This window comes from Poecilia reticulata, linkage group LG13, assembly GCF_000633615.1.
Source record: "Poecilia reticulata strain Guanapo linkage group LG13, Guppy_female_1.0+MT, whole genome shotgun sequence".
NCBI lineage: Eukaryota > Metazoa > Chordata > Actinopteri > Cyprinodontiformes > Poeciliidae > Poecilia > Poecilia reticulata.
Genome location: NC_024343.1, coordinates 27,591,972 through 27,613,665, shown reverse-complemented (window position 1 = coordinate 27,613,665; position 21,694 = coordinate 27,591,972). Strand labels below are relative to the sequence as shown.

The 21,694-nt window shown below is 37.5% G+C and overlaps 1 protein-coding gene across 1 annotated transcript in view; it reads right to left on the bottom strand.

The window, feature by feature from the left end:
- Positions 1-8,582: 8,582 nt before the first annotated feature.
- Positions 8,583-21,694, bottom strand: part of gbe1b (glucan (1,4-alpha-), branching enzyme 1b) — a 108,648-nt gene continuing 95,536 nt past the window's right edge. The window contains exon 16 of the mRNA XM_008426352.2: positions 8,583-9,257. Within this exon, the coding sequence (XP_008424574.1) occupies positions 9,195-9,257 (63 nt within the window). The 3' untranslated portion in view covers positions 8,583-9,194. The remainder of the gene's footprint in view (positions 9,258-21,694) is intronic.

The following is a 21,694-nucleotide window of genomic DNA, read 5'->3' as shown; positions in this document are numbered from 1 at the left end:
AAAAGTCACTGTTACACTCAAAGGTCAATTTATTAGGTACACCTTACCAGTAATGAGTTGGACTTCAGCCTGCCTTCATCACCGCCTAATTTCCTCATGGAGTACATTCCTCAAGGTGTCAGAAACATTGCTCTGAGATTTTGGTCAGTGTTGACATGACACCGTCACAAAGTCACTGCAGATTTCTGTGGTGATCCGTGATAAGGATTTTTGTTCCGCAACTTTACAAAAGTTCTGTTGGGTTAGGATCTTGTGACTGTGCAGGCCACTGGAAACTAGTCTGAGATTATCTGAGCTTTGTGACAGAGTTCAGTATGTTCCTGGAAGCAGTCCTCAGAAGACAGGGATGCTGTTAAAATAAAGAGATGGACAATTTGAGCACCAGTGCTTCGATATGGTCAGGGTGTGCCAAGAAATTATACCAAAACTATTGTTTACGTCAAATTTTGACCCCTTCCATCTGAAGGTTGCAGCAAAAATCAAGACTTCAAGTTGTTTAATGTCCAGTTCTGGTGAGCCTGTATGAATTACTGTATGAATTACTGATGTGTCACTGCTACCACAGCAGATGTGGTCTTCTGCTGTAGTAGCTCACCTGCTACAAAGTTTGAAGTGTTGTTTGTTAATCGTATTCTACATACTGTATAGAATACTGTCACATTCTTATGTCAAATCAGTTTACCACTGTTTTTCCCGATCTTTAACATCATCAAGGGAACTTTTCCATATAAGTGCTGCCTGTTTGATTTTTTTTTCTCTTTTAAGATCACTTTGTATAAACTTGAGAAACAATTGTGCATGAAAATTCCTGTAGCTGTTTCGGAAATACTCCGCCTATAACTACAACCATGCTTTCTTAAATTATTTTCTTTCTTCCCCGTTCTGATGCTTGGTTTTAACTTATAAAAGTAATTTTCTCTTTGTCCAGTGTTTCTGCAATGTGATTGGCTGACTGGCTCTCTGTGTTAACAAGCAGTTAATACGGTGAATCTTATAAAGTGGATGGTGAGTGTAAAGCCAACCATTTCAATACTTAATGCTTTTGACAATATGTCTGCAAAACAGAGAAATAATTTTGTCCGCTTAGGTTGTTGACATCAATTGGATTCTTTCATTACTGGAATGACTTCCTCTTTTACTTGGACTACAGCTAGTACCATGCATCAAAACATTATTGGAGTAGAAGAAGCACTTCAGATTGCCTCATCTGACGTTTTTTGATATATTACTGACTGCTACTCACCCTGCAGGCCAATTGTGGGTATTCTTGATGAATGGTAATAGGTGCTCTTAGGTGATTTTTGTAGCAACAACGTTCTCAGGGAAGGAAGTGGTTCAAAAGACATATTAAATCAGATCTCTACTTCTTTCTGGCTTCCCAGAAAGAGATGTCTAGAGGGACGTCCCCTCTTTATAAATGACCATCTAAATAAATGGAAGCTGGTAATCTTGTTTCTTAGTAACATAAAGTCTAACTTTGAATCCAAAATGTTTGTGCGGTGTAAAGACCAATAAGTAATACAGCTAGAAGAAAAAATATAACATGTAGTACCACGCAAAATATTAATATGAAAGAACCGTTTTACATTTGGTCATACAACAACCACAAACCTCAGCTTCACAACTATGTGCTGCGGAGAATATCATAAGATTCGTGGAAAATTCAATTAATCACCATTCCCAAAAGTTTTAGTAGACAAGACTTATTGACTTTTACAGCAAAAAAAAAAAAAAAAAACGTGCAAGCTTCTGTAAACACAGAAGCCATACAAGCACTTCAAAAGCTTCCGTTTGTGTCTGTTGTGTAAACCAATTACATTAAAGTCACAGAGCTGAGCATGCTTTAAAAACACATCTATTGATATTTTCAGACTCTCAAAGACTCCTTTAAGGTTCTGGAGGGAAAAGGACTGAAAAAGGGGTTTTGCATGATAAAGAACAATATCCCAAGTTACAATTCAACTTCCTAATCAAAACAAACTGAAGTCATACATTAATTATGCATGTGTTCAGTTTGTACATCATAAAGCCAACTAAATGCAAAAACAAAATACTGTCAAAGCTTGTTAAAAGATCAAAAGCTTACCTAAATTTGTACAAGAATTAATATGTTTATTTGTGGGTTCACAATTTAACTCTGTACAAAAAGGAACAATTTTACTCTGTGCAATAAAGATTTACATGTTGTAATGTTTAAGCATATTTTATAAGTGCATAATGTACAGTGATGCAGTATATTTGATTTACTATTGGCTGAAATGCTCCGATTTCAGCGTCTATCTCTCTATCGCTCGCCCATGAAAACGTGTCATCTGTTTAACAGATATGCTTAAAAACATCAATGATTGAGTCGCCATGGAAATATGTAACAATCACATTGTAATTAATCCGTATAAAATACGAATTTCACTTATTTGATTAAATTACTGAAATAATGCAGAGCTGTGTCTGTATTTGCTTCTCCATTTGACTCTTTTGTTGCAACCATGTGTGGTGGTAGCTTGAAATTTTAAGAATTGTTTAGAAAATATATTTGAAATTTTTCAAATTTTCTCCAATTTAGAAAAAAAAAAATCTAAAAGTAGAAATGTTAGAAGCAACACATTTGGAGGGAGCACTCTTAAAAGAACAGCAACCACACACAAAAAAGCTAAAGTTGTTAGTTTAAATGGAATAAGATTTCATGCTGTGTGTAACAGGTGTTCAAAGCTGTATAACGTAGAGGTACGGCAAGCAACCTGGATACAGTTACTGTTAGTTCTCAATGCAGCTGCCCAGCTGGTTCGATTCCTATCCTAGGGACTTCCTGTCTAAATATTGCAAATAAAACTGAATGTTTCTCATAACTGCAGAGAAAGGCGCCTATGCTGAAAGACTGACTTATAAAAATAACTCCAAACAATCCATACAAGTGAGTCTTGATTTTAGAAGTGGCCTTCTGAGGGCAGCTAAGTGTTTTTAGCTGCCATACAAACACTTAGCTGTTTTATTCAAACATTAACAGATTTTACAAGACGGCATTTAGAAATGCTCTGGAGGAAGCAAACTGCGTCTAAGCAGATTTTTCAGGCACTAGGTGTTCCCTGCTGCTTGGACTGTATTATCCTGCAGAGAAAGGGGAGCTGTAGGATAGCGCACAAAGTGTAAACCCCTTTCATCACTCCATTCGGTGACATCTGCCATTGGATGAAACTGTATTTGAGCAGCAGCAGTTTGCACAGTGAAAAACACTCTCTGACTGGTGCAGTCTCATGGGCTCGGCAGACGCCATCCCCTCTGTGTCTGTCACACCTCCCAGTTTTGATGACATGACTCCTGTTTAGAAATTTATATTCATGAGGGCAAATAAGGAATGCAATTCAACAAACTGTTACAACACAGAACCCCCCGCAACAGCCTCCTGCGTGTGAAGTCTTCTCATGTACTGTACTGCATAGTTTAATAGTTTATACAGTACGACATGCATTTTTCATGGCACAGATACCTACAGGGAGTGCAGTCAATAACGTGAACACCTGTAAAATTCAGTGTTTCAGAAAGGTGGTTATTGCTCTCAGGTAGGCGTTGAGGCCATAGCATGTGGTATTGATGTTTTTTCTTTGCAGCATGTTTGGGGCATTGTCTACACTGTCGACACGGTTACCCCATTTTGGGTTTCAGCACCCTCTCAGGTCAAACATACAGCACATTGCAAAGATACTCAACCACCTCCAACCTTTTCACATTTCATCATGTTGCAACTGAAAACCTGAAATCTGGCACACACCAACACAATGAGGCACATGATTGTGAAACCGAAGACAAATAAAAGGGGTTTTCGAGCCGTTTTAAAAAATAAAAGTCTGAAAAGGTTTTTATTTGTGCTTTGATACAGCTAAATAGAATCCAAATGGATTCCAACTGTAATTCAGGGATCATTAGAGAGAAAGCAGCTTTATTAAGAACAAGGACAACATTAGACAGGTCAGGAATAAACCTGTGAAGAAGTTTAAAGATGGGTTTGATTATAGATCAGTAGTCCGAGCTTTGGACCTCATCGAGCACATTGCAACCTATCGTCTGAAAAGAGTACGGAACTTACCAAGGCATGGACATCCACCTAAAATGACAGGCGAGCATCAATCAGAGAAGTAACCATGGCGACTCAGGAGCTGAAATGCTCTATATGTCAGGAGGGACAATCTGTTGGCAGTTCAACTTTTAGTTGTTAATCTGGCCTTTACAGAAAATTGGCAAGAATACACCCAGTGCTACAACGGAATTGTTAAAGTATATTGATGTGTTTCAGTTGTCCAAAATCCAAATTATCATCCAACTGAGAATATGTGACAAAATATATAAAGTTCCTGTCACAGACACTAATTTGACTGAGTTTGAGCTATTTTACAAAGAGGAAAAAATTTGGAATCTTCGCATGTACGAAACTGGTGGAGACATATACAGATTATTAAGGTCTAATCAAAGCAAAAGGTTTTTTTTTCTTTTTTGTTGTGCAAAATATCGACTCAGGCAGGTTGAGAATATAGTAAAGCTGTGGCGAACTTTAATCAGAGGTGGATTTTGATGTGGGCTAAATGGGCAGTTGCCCAAAGCGGTTTAAGAAAGGGCTGGACCTCCCAAGAACTAGAAAATAATATATATCTTATCTGCCAGTTGTGCCTTCAATAAGTTTGTAGCTACTCATATCTATATGCAGCGGAATATGTTTTCCTTGCTTGTTGCCAAGTACTGGGAGACTGGGTTGTCTTCTGCTGAAAAAAAAAAAAAATCTGATTATTATTATTGCTTGATTTTTATTTGGTTGGGGTGGGCGGAGAAGGAGGGCAGCATTCCTGCAAAAACAAACTGATTATAATGCGACAACTGTGAAAAAGTTACTGGGTTGAGAATACGTTTAGAAGACAAAAACACATTAGACAACAATAGCTGGTAACTACTAACTTAGCAGGGACATGCAGATTCAAGGTTGCTGTTTTTTTTATATATTATAACAGACTTGACAGTGCAGACAGTGGAAATTTGGGTGAGGTCTGTGATGCTGCTCAAAAAGAATCCAAACCAATTACTTCTTAGAAGAAGCCATATGATCCAACAGCTGAATCTTCAGACAGAAACAAGAAAAATCCATAGAAAAGAGTTAACAATAGAAAAGAAAACAATACAGAAAACAATAAAAAAAATCCCCATAAGAATTGAATCCACACCTTTGTGAGACAGCCTCAACAAAAGCTATTGTGAGCTTCCCTTTACTGCTATTCATGCTACAGTTGCTATTAAGAGGCTTACACCGACGCCTGTGCACAAAGACTCATAATCTGGTGTAAGTAGAACAAAGTGTGGGGGCCCAGGAAATGGAAATTAAAATATTACAGTCTGATGAGCTGTCTTTCATCCTCCTTGCATCATGTTGTAGGGAATCACTTGCGGTGAATTCTTCCGTGCAGTCATGTGGCGGCATTTCACAGCTTTTCTTGTCACCAAATGGAAAATGAAAGTTTTATGTGCTGCAGCACAGAGTGTAAAGTAGATTCCTTCCTTTGTCGTCAGAGAGATTTCAGGGCTCTTTCTGCAGTCGGCGGCAATATCCGAGCACACAAAACAAACACGCAATCTATCTGTGGCGAGATATTTTGATTGAAAGCTGCTGCATTGTTTATGTTTACACCAAAATGTTCGGTTGTGCAGTATTCTTAGAAATGCCTCTGTGGGTATTATATGTGCATAATGTTTTAAATGGCAAATTAAAGATAAATATCGCTAGTTTTAACTTGCAGACGGATATTTTGTCATGCATTCCAACTGCAAAAGACATAACAAAACGTTACAAACTGAACTTCAGAACAAGTCTGATAAAAACAAGTATATATTTAAAGTGAAAAACCCTCAGACTGTAAAAGAGCACGCCTCCATTTGAAGAGATCTGGTCTTGAGGGTACAGCCAATTAGCACCAAAGGAATTAATTGGCCGATCCACAACCAATCCAGGAAGTAGCATTGCACCAAAGTTTTTCAGCTTCCCAGGCTGCATTGTACAAAAAAAGGCACATTTTCAGTGAATAATTAAAAGTCAAGCTCCAAAGAAAAATGACTGGAGAATACTGATGAATTTAATGTGAATGGAGAAAACAGAACCTCAAGTTCACTGTACCTCCTTTTCAATACAATTATTTAATCAATGTTAGATTATTTTGCAACAGAATCCAAAACCCATTTGTTGATTTTCTGCTTTAAATAACATAAAGGTAAATTAGATCATCCAATGTGTTGATTTTTATAAATATGTTATTGTAAAATCGGCATGTTTTTACTCAAGGTAACATTCTGATTTCATCAGCATGCCAAAAGTTACCCCCACCCTCTCTCTCTCACACACACGCACGCACACCCCCCCCCACACACACACACACACGCACACACACGCACACACACACACACACACGCACACACACACGCACACACACACACCTCCCTCCATACTATCTCAAGGATACAATAGAGAGGGATCAGTAGTCCAGACATCCAGGTTATTCACATTGCTTTGGGTTGACAGACTGTGATTTTTTAAAAATCTTTATTAGTAATGAAAGAGAAACGCTACAACAGTTACAGTCTATCAGACATCAGTTGTTCTTCAGAGAACAAAAGAGGACAATTGGTTGTGGCAGCAGCAAAATGACGGTGACACTGGGTCAGATACAGGGTGATTAAAGGCTCTAATTCAGGTGTACAACCTTGTTGCTTATAATGTATGCAAAGTGATCCTCTGAGCGATTTAAGAGGTGGAGAAAGTTCTTTCTTTTTGAATACTTAAACAGAAGCGATGACATGTTCATAATATTTCTGACTAAATAGAGGGAAATTGTGTTGAATTTGGATGTGTTTTCTTTAAGGAAGGCAGATCAAAACCCACCATATGCTACAGTATACACCTTAAATGACAGGGTCTGAACCAATTCAAAAGGTGTGGATCATAATAATCTGAAAATATGCATTTATCTGCAAATAAAAAAAAAAAATGCTTTTTTTCTTTTATTCATTCAACTTGGAAGCCACTTAAAAACATCCCAAAGCAACAAGGGACTCCAAAGAGATTGAAAATGAAGCGAACATACAGACTGGCAGGAGATCTGTTATCGCAGTTATTTTCACAACATACCTAATGACATTTTGTAAGTGTGTATGTGGGGGTGTGTGTGGGGGGGTGCGCGTGCGAGTTCAGCAGTCAGCATCAGCGATGTTCCTCGGTTTATTTAAGTTAATCAATAACCTTCTCACACAACAGCACTACAGCGCTCCTAGAGCTGTTCGATAATCAAGCAAGTTGAGACAAAAGTCACAAAAGTCACAACTAATTGAAAGAGGCACATGTCGCTCTCTGTGTGGATTTTCCTGTTTTTTTTTGTTTTTTTTTCCGGGAACGATCCCAGGGGAATGCGACAGCACCTAATGAGCACGGTGTACATAAATCACACACAGCTTCCTAAGGTAGTCAAGTATGCGAGTCACACATGTAATACCATCTTCTGTCTCACGCTGGTGTGTGCAGAGAGACGGCATCAATGTTTTGAAGTAGGATTTAGTTTGAGAATTTTACAGTAAAAAACAGCAGACAACTTTATGCAAAGGGAAAAAATTGGGCAAATTCTGCAAAAAAAAAAAAAAAATGAACAAATTGATTTTTTTAAATGGCAAACTGATGACTATTCATAAAATCAGTACAACATCCTAGGAATATGAAGTGGATTTGAATGTGCTCTGAGATACAATCCAACATTTAATAATAAATCGCACGGTGTGTGATTTATGTACACTGTACTCATTAGGTGCTGGCAGAGAGGCAGGAGGAGTGACTGAGATCAGATGCAACTACAACCTGAACACACCATCCTCACTGTAAAATACGGTAGTGGCAGCATCATGCTTCAGGGATACTTGATGAAAGGGAGAAAGTGAACTGTGATGGATGTAGCTAAATAGAAGGAAATCATGAAAAAAAACCCTGATACATGCTACAAAAGACTTAAGATTGAGGTGGAAATCAGGACAAGCAGCGACCTAAATTAACAGACAGTCCAGATCAAAGCTTAATTGTGTGCTGGAATGGCTTAATTAAAGTCCAGAGCTAAATCCATCTGATAATCTTTGGTAAGACTTAAAAATGTATTTTCATTGACATACTAAAATCTAAAATATGACTAAACTTGAGCTACTTTGAAAAGAAAAAAAAGGTAAACGTTTCAGTAAATATGCAAACGCAGTAACCCTAATTGCGTTCTACAAATGAAGTTACAGTGTTTCTCCAAAGTCTTGATTTAGAAAGGGCTGACAACAATGTATGCCACAATTTTCACATTACTTTGTGTAACATTTTGAAAAAAAAAAAAAAAATTAATTTTCCCATCACTTCAAAATTACTCTGTATTTTGTCTGGTTCTGAATTCAAATTCCAACAGAATGCTTTGAGGTTTGCCACTGTAATGTGACAAAACGTGAAAAGCATCACAGTGTATGTAAAAAAAATGTATATAAAGATATATACATTGAATAGCTTTTAAAAAAAAATACAAGACACTACTGTAAAATGATTTATCAATTCATTATTTAGTGCAAGGGACTTTTTATTTGTCGACAGAAATGTTGAACACAGACGGGTCACAGGTGGTTACATACACACATTTTGGTGTCTCTTTCTGTATTTTATTCTAATACAAAATGAATCCAAACAAATCACTTCTGTTTCAACACATCTAAGTCTGAAATACTCTATTTTCTTTTATCTTTTTCTATGTTTGAATAAATGAGTGCTGGCTCTGTCACAGTTGCTGGTCATGTTTTTCAGATGACAAGCCAAACGCAACCAAGCCGAGAAATGGCTGCTGGCTAGCGTCGGATGGACTCGGCAGGGTTTTTGATTTTTAGCATCTAGCTGCTCGGATAGGTTGGACGCTTCCCAAATGGACCGATCTGAAGTAAATGGGGTTACACACCGTCTAAGGTTACAGATGGTATTTTGAAAGCACATCATTTTAAGACGCCTTACGTTCAACCCCTTCATTCAGAAAAAGGCTCAGAGACAAAAAAGTAGGTTTTGGACGGTGTGCAAGGTTGACACTTTAAGATGAAGGTGATTGTTAACACTCAGTTTGAGCTTGGAATCTGTTCTCAATCCCGGTCTCTGTGGAGACAATCATCCTCTAATAACAGTAATCTATCTCCTCGTTGGCCAGGACAATAGCTGTTCTGCAGGGGATGTAGACCTGAGGAAGAAAGAGACAGGGAGAAAGAAAGAAAAGTGAGACAACTGAAGATTAATGATGTTAACAAGATCACCAATTTGGAGATTACCAAATCTTCAAGTTTATTGTATTTTTTTTTAGAAGTGACACATAAACACCTGGTAGTGCCTCATGATGAGGCATACACACTTTTTTTGTCCTTTTTAACCAAGGTCGATGTGTCACCTGGGGAAGGATAAGGAGGAGGAAAAAGACAAAGAGGTGTATTCACATGTGAGCAAAAAAAGTAAGTCCTGATAGGAGACAAACGCCACAGCTTTGATCAAAGTGAACCATCAAGGTTAGGAAGGTATAATTAACGTGACAGTGTTTCAGCTTCTCGGCCTCTGGATGGCACTAGAGTCAGGAAACTGAGCAAAAGGGTGTCAAAGCCCAAATCCCACCGCTACTCTCCCCTCGACAACATTTCGTATATTTTTGGTTGGGGAATGCAACTCTGAAGCGTCTGACAAAAACAAAACAAAAAAACAAATGAAACTAATACATTTACATTAATCAAAAGTTGCTGAAGGTTTCGTCGGGGACGCAAACCCAGGGTCAAAAACCTGCAAAGATGTTAAATTATTTAGGACAAGGGAAGAGGTGCAGCGACACATACATGAGAAGATGACCCACCTGCTGAGCGACCAAAATGCAAAAGCACCATTTTGAAAGGGCAACCAAAATCTGTGTGCTGCGTAGCATTTCTACCAATTCCAGTGACTTATTGCTCGATCGAAGCAATTCTTGGAAAGATGTCGAGTAGTGAAGTTTATGTTATTTATGGCTTTCACATGTGAGTCGCAATTGCAAGTGTAGTTTGTGGAAGAAAAAACTTTGGCCTTAAGGCTACAGGAAAGCTTCTTTGTGTAAAGGCTTGACAATTTGTTATTATAGTACTTGAAGCAATTCAAAGAGGATTAGGAGGTTTGGAAATTCAAGGCATGTTCTGTTGCTTTTTTTTTTTTTTTTTTTTTGTTCCACGCACCATGACAGGAACTAGTGCTTTTGTAGAACAATTGAATAACTCTTTGATAATGTAAGAAAGATTATACACTCACCAACCACTTAAGCAATTTGTGTTCACCATGTCTAGGCGCATACGCAATGAGTTGCTGCTAAGTGATTGACTGAATTGCTGTTAGAAGAAGTTGAATAGGTATACCTAATAAAGTGGCCGATCAGTGCGCATAGCTGAGGATGAGGCTTTTTTCACACATGCATCTGTTTTAAGATCTATCACAGCTGCTGAACACGAACTGGGGTGGAGATCAAATTAATATAGGAGTAAATATTTTATTATGACTTTTGCTAATAAATGGAGAAAGACTTGATAAGATTATGTTTCATGATATGTACTGCCTGGAGGAAAAGTAAACCATTAACCTTGCAAATGTATCCTGCAATTATATTTGGCCTGACAATATGAGGGGAAACTGCAAAATACAGTATTTGCTTTTAGCTAGTTGAAATATGTTACAATCTAACAAAAACATAAAAAAATAAAATAAAATAAAAAATACTTTCACTGCTCCATCAGAGATCTCCTACAACATCATCTAGCAGGGGAAAAATTCTTGCATATTTTTTTTTTTGTCTGCACTTAGATCTTACATCAATTTCTTTAAACAATTTAGGGATAGCTTTCTAGAGTTGGAAGTCTTTTAAAGCCTTCAATTGTTCAGTTAATTTGGTTGAAATTTTTGTGTGTTATTTCTTTTAAAATCCAAATTCCATTCACAAAAGAGCAATTGTGCATGAATTGGGGGCACCCCGTCTTCTAAAATGTTAATTTCCAAATTCTCCAATCAATGCAATAACTGTTTCTCATTATCTCCCAAATACTGGCTGTGTATCTATTGCAAATATGGGCTTGTGTGAAGAAGCACAATCTGCCACTGGGCATAAACTGATATAAAAGAAGCTCTGTGGACTGGGCAGGAAAAACAAACAAAGCTTGTAAATGTCAGATTGCCTAAATATATATATAGTACAAAGAGTCAGCCTAGTGAGGGCCTCATTTTCAAGCCGTGTGGCTAATAAAGCCTTTGATCAATCCTTTTGATATTCACAGTGTCATTTGGAGGCGAGAAGCCATCGTGTATCATTAGTCACTTCAGATTCATGCCAAAGGAAAAGCAAGACAGACATAAATGATGCGATATTTCCCCAACAGAACACTAAAAAAAGCGAGCAGAGTTGTAAACAGTTCAATCACCCCGCTGAACTCTCCCAGCCGCCCCTCAGCATCAGTAGATCTGAGCTCGCCGTGGATGCGTTTCTTTGGCAACAGTTTGTCATTGAGGGAGTCGAGCAGCCCGCCGCTGAAACACTGACACAGACATTGGTGCCTAATTAAACAGTCACAGTGGGAGAGTCTGCATGCAAAGGCGCCACAGAGGGAAGAAAAGCCAGAATGAATCGCTGCACCTGTTCAGACAAAAGCTACCACTGCGCCAAACCTGGAGTATGTCAACAGCTTTTATTTCCACTAAACGGAGAGTGTGACAAACGGTGACGAATTCTGAATGAAACGGAAAATGTAGCGAAGCGAATGTCGCATGCGGCGGAATACGTTCAAATTAACAAATTACTTCAAACATACATTCTGACAAACACAGCTAAAGACTTTCATCTGCTGACATAACTCAAACGTTGCAGGGTTCCCTCCACAATCCGAAGATTCAATATAACGAAATACTAAAGTCCTTAACAATAAATAATTCAGTAAAAGCTGCTCAAAAAGAAAGTCTGGCATTTCTTCTAGTTAAACTGAGCATAAAACTGCAGCAATATGTCAAAAAGCATCTCATAAGGTGGATAGAGCATCCACAGTACCATGCAACCATTTTTAATTGCCCTTAATTCCGCTACTTTTTAAATTTTTTCTTTTATGTTTACAAGTTTGTTTTTTTCTTCTTTTTCACACCTGACTATGCCAGCGTGTTGTGCAGCATGCATTTTATTTATAAGCTTTGAAACAAACCTACAGCAGATGAGTATAATTCAACATAAACAGTTTGTGGTTTCTGCAGGTTTCACAAACTCAAATTTAAGACTTTTGAACACTATTATGAATTAAATTATAATATGACAGAAACGTACAAAAAAATGTGAGTGTAAACAAATTGATATCTATATATATCAAGGACACACACATATAGAATAGATTTTATTTTGAATGTAAAAGGAGCAAACCATTTGTAGCCACTTCATATTCCAGTAGGTTTGTTATTTTTCTTTAATCGTTTACAACACATCTCTCTTTTGAGTAATTTTTGAGTCAAACAACAATCACTGCACTCGAATATTCATGCTTTTGGTGTGTTTTGCTTAATTAACTGGTGCATAATTGAAAACTTACTTCATAAATACCTCATCAACAGTTGATACAAACATTTAACATTGGGCTAAGTAGGTTTTGCAGCTCTAGACACGTTTTTCACTAGGAGTCGAATTCAAATCATCTCTTTAGATGATAAAAGTTGCTGACCACTGTGCAAACGCCAAGAACTAGTTTCTAACAAGATATGAAACATTTGTTTTCTGCTAATAAATAACGTAGAGAGTGTGTGTAGAATGGTTTCACAAACGCATCATCCCTGTGATAACCCTGCTGATATTCCGTGCTAATGACTTCACATCCCCGGTTAAATCATGTGGGGGATTTATGAATCATCATTCCCATCCACTCACTCACTACATATTCAAATGAATTACTCAGAAATATTCGACTTAATTCTCTTCAACGCATTACTGTTTTTTCGTCAGGGCAAACTGTCCTCTGGGATTTGTTTGAATATGTCTGCAAAGCCTCTGCTGCCTCTGATTACTCATTAGGAGTAGGTGTTTACTACTTCAGCCGCTCTCAAAGCACATTTCATTCCCACACTCATAAGGAACATCTCATATCTAGGCAACAGCAGGCTCCTCTAACCGTCGGATCAAACAGCATTTACTGTAGAACAAAAAACCGTATCTCCACTTTACTCCATCACAGGTGCACAACGTAATGAGATGAGAGGGAAGTAAAGTAGATTTCGCTTTTAAATATTGGATTAGCAGAAAGTTTGCCGACATACTTTGTCCCTTTTTTTTATTTTTTTTGCCTCCTTTTGTCTCGTGGATGTTCTTTTGTTGCCTCATTGCGTGCTCACATGAGAGAATTTGGATTTTGCACTCCCCTCAAGAGCTGAGTCCAGCCTTTGGGCTAATACTCAATCTGATCAATGTTCAAACACACTGATAAAGGATTCATGAGGCGCTGCGCTGGAACATCCACTCTCCGCTCTCCAGACCCCAGCTGCTTGTGAACGCACTGCCTGACTATCTGTGCACTTTAACTCTCCAGACATGTCTCTGTTTGGCTCCATTACTCACTTAACAAGAATCAACCCGCTGTAAGCACTTCTGTAGACAACATGTAGTTTGTATATTAGGCAGGCAAAGAATCTGGCAGGGTAACAATTCAAAACCTGCCTTGGAGGTTGGCTAAGCTTTGGATTTAGAGGATGATATGCTCACAAGAAGGGTTACTAGATTGTCAAGCTGAAACATTACACCCTGATGAATTTTATTTTTATTTGGGTAGTCTTGAAAAGAAAAAAAAATACTATTTTCCATTCAGTGTGCTTGCAGTTTGGAGTATCAATTATATAAAAATTCTAGTAATTTTATCACATTGTGATCACAACATATAATTGCACTTTATTACAGTTTGTTGCAATATAGCAACAAAAATTTAGCTCAAAACTGTTACAATTACACATGGCTTATGATGGTGGAAGGTTTAGTGTCCACTTATATTCAGACTTGTTTTTTTCTGATCCCTACATCAGAAAATGTATGGATCAGAAACCAAGTTATTTCAAAAGTTCCACCTATGTGTAATGTCTCCAAAATGTAACTTTCTAGGCAACATGTGTGACAGACCGACACTGATTATCACCCTCAACACATCATCACTGTGGAGAAACATGGTGCTGGCAGCATCATGCTGCAGGATTGTTTTTAAGCATGTGCAGCATGGATGGGTGGAACTGTTTATGGGGCAGTAAAGAAAGAAAACATTTCTTTACGTCCACTCTATGAAGTAAAACCCCTAAAACCACTGAGGTTTGCTTAGTGGCCAGTCTAGCTAACGTAACAATTTTTTAAAATGTTTTTCTGAATTTTTGACTTCTAAACACTTTGATGAGATGGTTATTGAAGGAGCACAGTTAAAAGTACAGAAAACCTTTTTTTAACTGTGTCTAAAAATGTATTTTCAGCCATATTGGATTTTGAGAACTGGTGTGAAACATTCAACCTTCCAATTTTTCATTCTGACTACAAAGGACCTTATCTTAAGTTTTCCAATCTGGATATTTAAACAATATGACTAAAATAACCCTTCAAACAGATATTGTCAATAGATTATTTGTTTTTCTTTAAATGACCGCTGAATGTTGCCAGCATGGATTTTGTGCAGCAAACTTCTAGTCTATGTACTTGGAGTTTGCATGTTTTTCTTGACCTATACAGTTACTCTCTCTTTTTTCTATTGGCTGCAGAAGACGGGCACAAGCAACAGTAAATGGATTACATTGGTATAAAGGACGGATGGGTAATTAATGACACTGTTGACAGTTTTTGGAATGGTTTCTCATTTTTCAGTTGCGCACTACTTTCTGTTGGTTGATCACATTAAACTACATTTGAACATGACATTGTTTAGGGTTGTAATTGATGTGTGCAAATCTAGACTTTTGTGATGCAGTGCAAAGAGGTGTGAGAGGATTTAACAGTGCTCTGTTGGATATTATATATGTATGTAAAAGTACGAAGAAGGTCCTTTGCTTGCTGTCACAGTTTTATTCTGTTAGTTCATACCTCCTCATCAACGTCAGGTCTTAGATCTGCGCCACGGAAATGAACGGCTTTTGATCATTTGCCACAAGCCTGCTACATTTCTCTTCACTTTCCTTCTCCTTCGTATTTCAGATTAATTTCTTTTTGAGAAACTGTCACAGGAGACAACCCCCTTTGATGCATGCAAAGTTTATCAAAAGGTTTCAGAGCAGCTAATTATTCTTCACACTTTCTTAGCATTACATTTTTGACATTAGAACACTCAAACAAAACTGTACATGTGACACGAACTCCAAGAAGGATAGCCGAAAATTTCCTCACTGAGGGAGTTTTTTATTCTCAAGAGTATTTAAAAGTTTCTGTCAAGTTAAATTAATAAACTGTAATTGTTCAATAGTAGTCCTTGATGTACAAAAGCCTCATAAAAGGCTCCCCATAGGAGATCAAACTGTCAGTTCTCTTAGACAAAGAAAGTTGACAGATTTTTATCTAGATAAAGAGAATGAGAGCATTTCACTCAGTTTTATCTGTATCCATTTAAAACAGTTCCCTTTTACATATTGCCCTTAATGAGGCAAACTACTGATTTAAACTGCCACGATTAACAAAAGTCACACAAAGACATGGTTATAGACAATGGATGGATGGTATTATGTGCTCCTTAAATGTCAGTATCTTTTGCACATAAATAAAACTAACAGATGTGCAACAATTTTAATATAACACAAAAATCTTGAGCTGGACTGGGAGAAATTATATTGTAGCTACATGCATGCAGAGCAGTGAAAATATGATTACTGAAAGATAATTTAATTCATTCAAAGGAAAAAAAAAGATATCCAAACTAATCTGTCCATTTGTGAAAGCATTAATGTTCTCCTTGTTAAATCATAAATTACCCAAATTGTCTTCATTTTTAAAATTTATTTCCCTTGAAACATCCAGGTCCAATTACCGTGAGGGCTGTGGATTCAGGAAATTGCTTAAATCGTAAATATCTGTCAAATGAGTAGATCAAAAGACCATAATGCAAAATACAAAGCCATACTTTAAAGAAACCCCCCAAACAGGTGAAGAACAATGTCATTGACTGCTATAAGGGTCACAAGGTCATTTTTAAAGCTTTGGGACTCGACCCAAAGACATAAAGTTACTGTAGATTATATACTCATGGAGAAAACATCAGAGGTCACGGTTCCCAGGAGAAGCTGGTCTACCGAAATGAATCCAAGAGCAAAGCAACGACTCACCCAGGGAGTCAGAAAAGAATCACAAATGATACTGAATGTACTGCAGGCCTCACTGCCCAGTCAAGATCAGTGTGTCATGTTTCAATAATATGAATGAAACTTGGCAATAATTACATACATCCCAAAACCCAAAGCTCCCAAATATTCTGTGGACCAGTGAGGCACCATATATTACAGTAGACTATAAATGATTAGTTAAAAGTATCAGTTGTCATATCTGGTACTAAATAGCCTAAAGGTAGATATAAAAAACAAAAAACCCTGCTGTTTTACACATACGTAAAAAGAGAATGAAAACAATTACAAATGTACAAAACAGTGGTGGGCTTAAATGCAAATCTCTTCACCAAGCAGTTTTAAAAAAAAAAAAGGTTGCTCTGAATGGCCACCTTATTCCAATGCACATCTACCATTTCGCTGCAGTTTTATTCAAAATGATATTCAAATGTTTCCTTTAAGATTTCTCTGTTATAAATCAGGCTAAATTGCCATGTCAGTAATGAAAGGCTATTCAACTCAACTCCATAAAACAACCCCCAAACATCCACTACATTTTGAACACATTTCACAATGAGGTCTTTATGGCCTTTGATGAAACGGTATGTTTCTCATTCAAACACACTCAATGGTCTGGTCATTTTCCTGCCTCAAACTTCCCCCCCATCTTGTTTAGTCACAGAAAAGGTCTGTGAAAAGGGTCTCTATCAGTTCCTCTGGGATCTTTTGAAACCTTTAATATTAAACACTTTGCTAACAGAGAAGTCCATGTTGGTTGACCAAAGCCAAAAGCACAATTGTCAATTTCTTAATGGGTACACAATTCGATTTCTACAATTCAAACTCTTTTTGTGACATCCCTCCCACCCCAAAAAAAGAAAACATCACAATGATCTTTTCAGAAAACTTTTCCAAAATTGACCATGTTCCGTATTTTTTTCCTTACTGGATGATGGTAATGGCACTTTTTAACCACATGACTTCAAATCAAATACGTTTTTTAAAAATATATATTTAAAAGATCTACGTAATTTTATATACGTTTTAATTTGCTTATAAAACATCTAGTATTTATTTGTTCAGTCAGAAAAATGTCACTCCCATATTTTGCTTTTGGAAATGTTTTTCTGGAGAATTTCTTCTGTCAAATAAAGGCCGTAAATATTTCACTCTGTGTAATGAATCTATACATTATATATTAGCTTCACTCTAAATTCACTAAACATTTTTTTCTCACATTTTTACTGGCCAAAGTTTAAAAACCAATTCATATTTTTCTCATCAGTTAACAATGATGCACTAGTTTATATTTGTCTTTCATTAACAGTCTGAATAAAACACATTGCAGTTTGTGGTTGTAATGTGGCAAAATGTGGAAAGGTTCTTTTGCAATGCACTGTGTGTACAATCTATAAGCTCTTTTGGGATCTATGTTGGCATTTTCCTTTGTTTGTTTTGAGGAGTTGGATCTGTTTTATCTTTATTGATTTCTTTGATAACGTAGAAAAGGATCCCACAGACAGGACTAAATAGATTACAGTAAACCCTGACCAGATTTGCAAACACTGGGTGTCAGGGTTACATAGTGTTCTCCAGAGCCTACCAGGATACAAGGATGCTCCTGACTTTGCCTCCTTGATCTAATTATGTGCACTCACAGGCTGCAGTGTGATGCGTTCTTGGAAGATATAGAGTTTATTACCGCTCTGTAACGAGGAAGCTTGAGAACAGTCAGACACATTAAAAAGGCGGGAGAAAAGAAGTTTGAGCAGACTTTGAAAGCATTAGTTGTTAAATAAAACATGGATGATGTGGGCACCTTGCTGCATCCCCCGCAGTGGCTTTTGTCTGATTATTCTTGTCATTACCCGGTAGGTGTGAAGAGGAGGAGAAAAAGTAGCTTTATTCCAGACTATATTCTTATTGTCAAATCTCTATGAAGCCGCCTTTAAAGGAGACTGGGTGCCGCGTGTGCAGTCCCCGCTTGCCTCCATCCTTTTCTCCCTGTCGGCTCCTTCCCTCTCACTTCCTCTCTTTCTCCCCATTAATTTGCACGAGTGCCAAAATTAGCAGATGACTAGCTAACTAAACTTCACATTTTAGCCAGGAGGGACACGACAGAAGAACTTGTGTTTAAATTAATAAGACTCAGGAAAAAAAAAAAAAAAAGTTAACAGATTGGAGAAACTGTGTCATTAAGTGATGAAACCTAAGCTAATATGATAGCGGATCAGAGTCTGCATGAAAAAGGAAGAACCTTTGAAATAAAGTTGACAAAATAGCTCCGGAATGATGTGTTCAGGAATGGCTGAAGATTGCAAAAAGAAATTCATGGCAGTTTGAAGTTCACAGCCCAACACCTGATATTGAATTATATCCTCCACCCATTTACAGCAACACTTTCAGTATTGATCCAGAGAGGTTCAAGTGAAGTTCAAATGAACAGGCAACCCAGCAGGTGCAATGTCAAATATGGCACAAATATAAAGGGACAGTTCAGATATCTTTAACAGCAGCTCTGTCAAGAAATCAACAATTAATATCTTACATGCAGCAAATACTAACAGCTAGCGGCTTCATCTGAAATTTGGGGTAAAATTGATGCAAAATCTTAGCATAAAAAAGGTTGAAATCACATTGGAGCTGCTTTATGCTTAGATAATCCAATATATAAGATTTACTTGAATGCACCATAAATGTGCCGTTTTTGGGAGATCCTTTCTGATCAGAGGAACTTCTCATCACACCACGAGGGCGTATGCTGTGCGGCATTTTGAGCTGGTTAAATGCTCCAGGCAGCTGGATTTGGACTTTATCAGATTTTTCTCCATTATCATTGATGTACATCCTGCTTGACATCGTTTCCGGTGAGTAATTCAGTTAAGTGCGAAGCGGGCTACATATCTTATTGCGATTAAAAAATATGGATGTCGACATAAAAATTTGGTGTGGTTCACCTTACTTCCTGCACTGTAGCTTCATGAGAAAAACCTTATTGCTCGTAGCGATAGCTGTGTGTTGTCTTTGTTTTGCTTTGGTGTTACTTTTTAAAGTTGCGCTACAGAACAACACATCCAAACATTGTGGATGTCCCAAATTGTTTAAAACAACGCTGCACATGTTCGGCAAAAGGGGTGTGATGCGTTGGGTCTGAGTTTGTGCAAATATTAGGTTTTTACCTGCAACTTTCACTGTGTTTCTGTATACGTGGCAGCCATATTGAATTTTGAATTGTGGCCTGGTAAGCGCAGACTCTCAGTCATAATTTAAATTTCAAGCGGAAACTTGAGTGGATGTGTTTCGGACTGGGAAATCAGTAAATCCAACTTCAGAGTACAAACAGAAAATGCCATAATTAACAGTTTATCTGCCTTGAATGCCAATTTCAAGAGTACATCGTTTTTCCACACAAACCACTATTATGTTTCTAAAATCAGTCATAGATTTCAAACTATAAGAGCCACATATATCGATTTATACTTAAAGACTTGTGTATTTGAGTCATGATATTAAATCCTTATAACTTTTTGATAGAACTTTACAAATTCTGAACTTTCTCTTTAAATAATTTAGACACAACCATGAAATATTTAGGAAGCACAAGAACAAAGCAAACGTAAAACAACAACAACAACAACAAAAAAACACTAAGCATGACTTCATCATTATATCTAAACTGGATTAAACATAAAGCAGGTAACCATCTGAGTATATCTGGGCATCAGTGGAGCAAACATGACAAAATTTACATTTTTAGAACCAATGCTATTTGATCGCATCAGCCCGAAGAGGCTCTCATGATGGAGGACCAGCGGCTCGTCGTTTCAGGTAGTTTACATCCCTACATGGTGCCGTGCAGGTTTAAAAGGCATGCACATGAAAAGGTAAGTTCTGACGCCATGAATAATGCACATTGTTTGCTGGGGAGACTGAAAGAACCACAGATATCAGATTCCCATGACGCCCAATAACTTCAGGGTAACTGCCAAGCTTGTGCAAAAGAAAATGCAGAGAAGGCAAATATGATATTCACAAACAAAACCTAATGCAACGGAGACTAGATACAGTATTTCCCTTCCCCCCTGATGGATGGATCTAGCCTTGATGCATGTAGCCACATTTGATCATTTCTTTATCTGAGATTAAAAGCTTGAGAGGAAGCTAGTAAATTATGGGGCTGTTGTTAGGCTGAGAGTCCCAGACCAGGGAGATAGTGGCACTTTGCCAGGAAAGCAGCCCTCTTTCATGCCAGCACACTTAAACCTCATTAGAATGGCTTTAAAACATTCTCTCACTACAAACCCCGTTTCAGGCCAATTAAGCTGATTTGAGAAATCAAACATTCAACATAAATAAGGAGAAAACATTAATGCGCTGACAGCTATTTCATCAGACTTTGTTTCTCCTGGCAGCACTTACAAAATTACTTTGCAACAGTAAAACTGTGAGAGTAAAATAGTTAAAGAGATGCATATCCGCTCAGTGAGGGCGGGGTGAAGGCATGCATGTTTGGGAAAAGAAAAGCAAGCAACCTCTCTCCTGCCAAGACGAAGAAAAAAGAAAAACGCTGCCAAGAAGGCAAGATAATGTAGACAGATTTCCTGCAGTCAACATCCAACAGCAGTCACATTCAAACTCCAACTGCATAAGAATGAACCCCTTCATTAAAGCTATTCTGATTTATTGAGCAAAAGAAGAAAAGGAAACAGATGATGGATATCAATGATAGCTGTCATCAATTAAAGTCACGTCTTTCAAAACGATGCTCGTTATTGTTGCTGTGAATTTATTCTCAAAAGCTAAAAACACACCAATCCTCGAGATTCATCAATCACATTAAAAGTTGCATCAATAAGCTGTCGGGTTGGTATATATATTTATACATAACACTTTAGGCTTTAGCCCAAACTTTACTGAGTGTCACTGCATAAATTAACGTTATTACTGTTTCAGTCCATAAAAAAAAAGTATATATATATATTCTATTGTGGTATTATTCTGTATTCATCTGATGAATGAGAAGACATTTGTCAGAAATTGTGAGTGATGGGAGATGAACAAAAAGTGCTCAAATCATCAACATGGTGTGTATTTAAGAAAGAAAACTTGTGTCTTTTCCTTCAAATGCTGCCTTAACATTTTGGATTTTAAAGGTGGGTCTTTTAAACCTCTGCGAAAACAAAACATGAAAGCAAAAAAAATAAAAAAATGCAGGTGACGGTGGCGATCTACATCCGTAACTTTGAGTCAGGATTCAGCATCAATAATGTGGTTAACTATGACTAATGCAAAGGATCAAGCAATTTGCACACCCTTCAAATA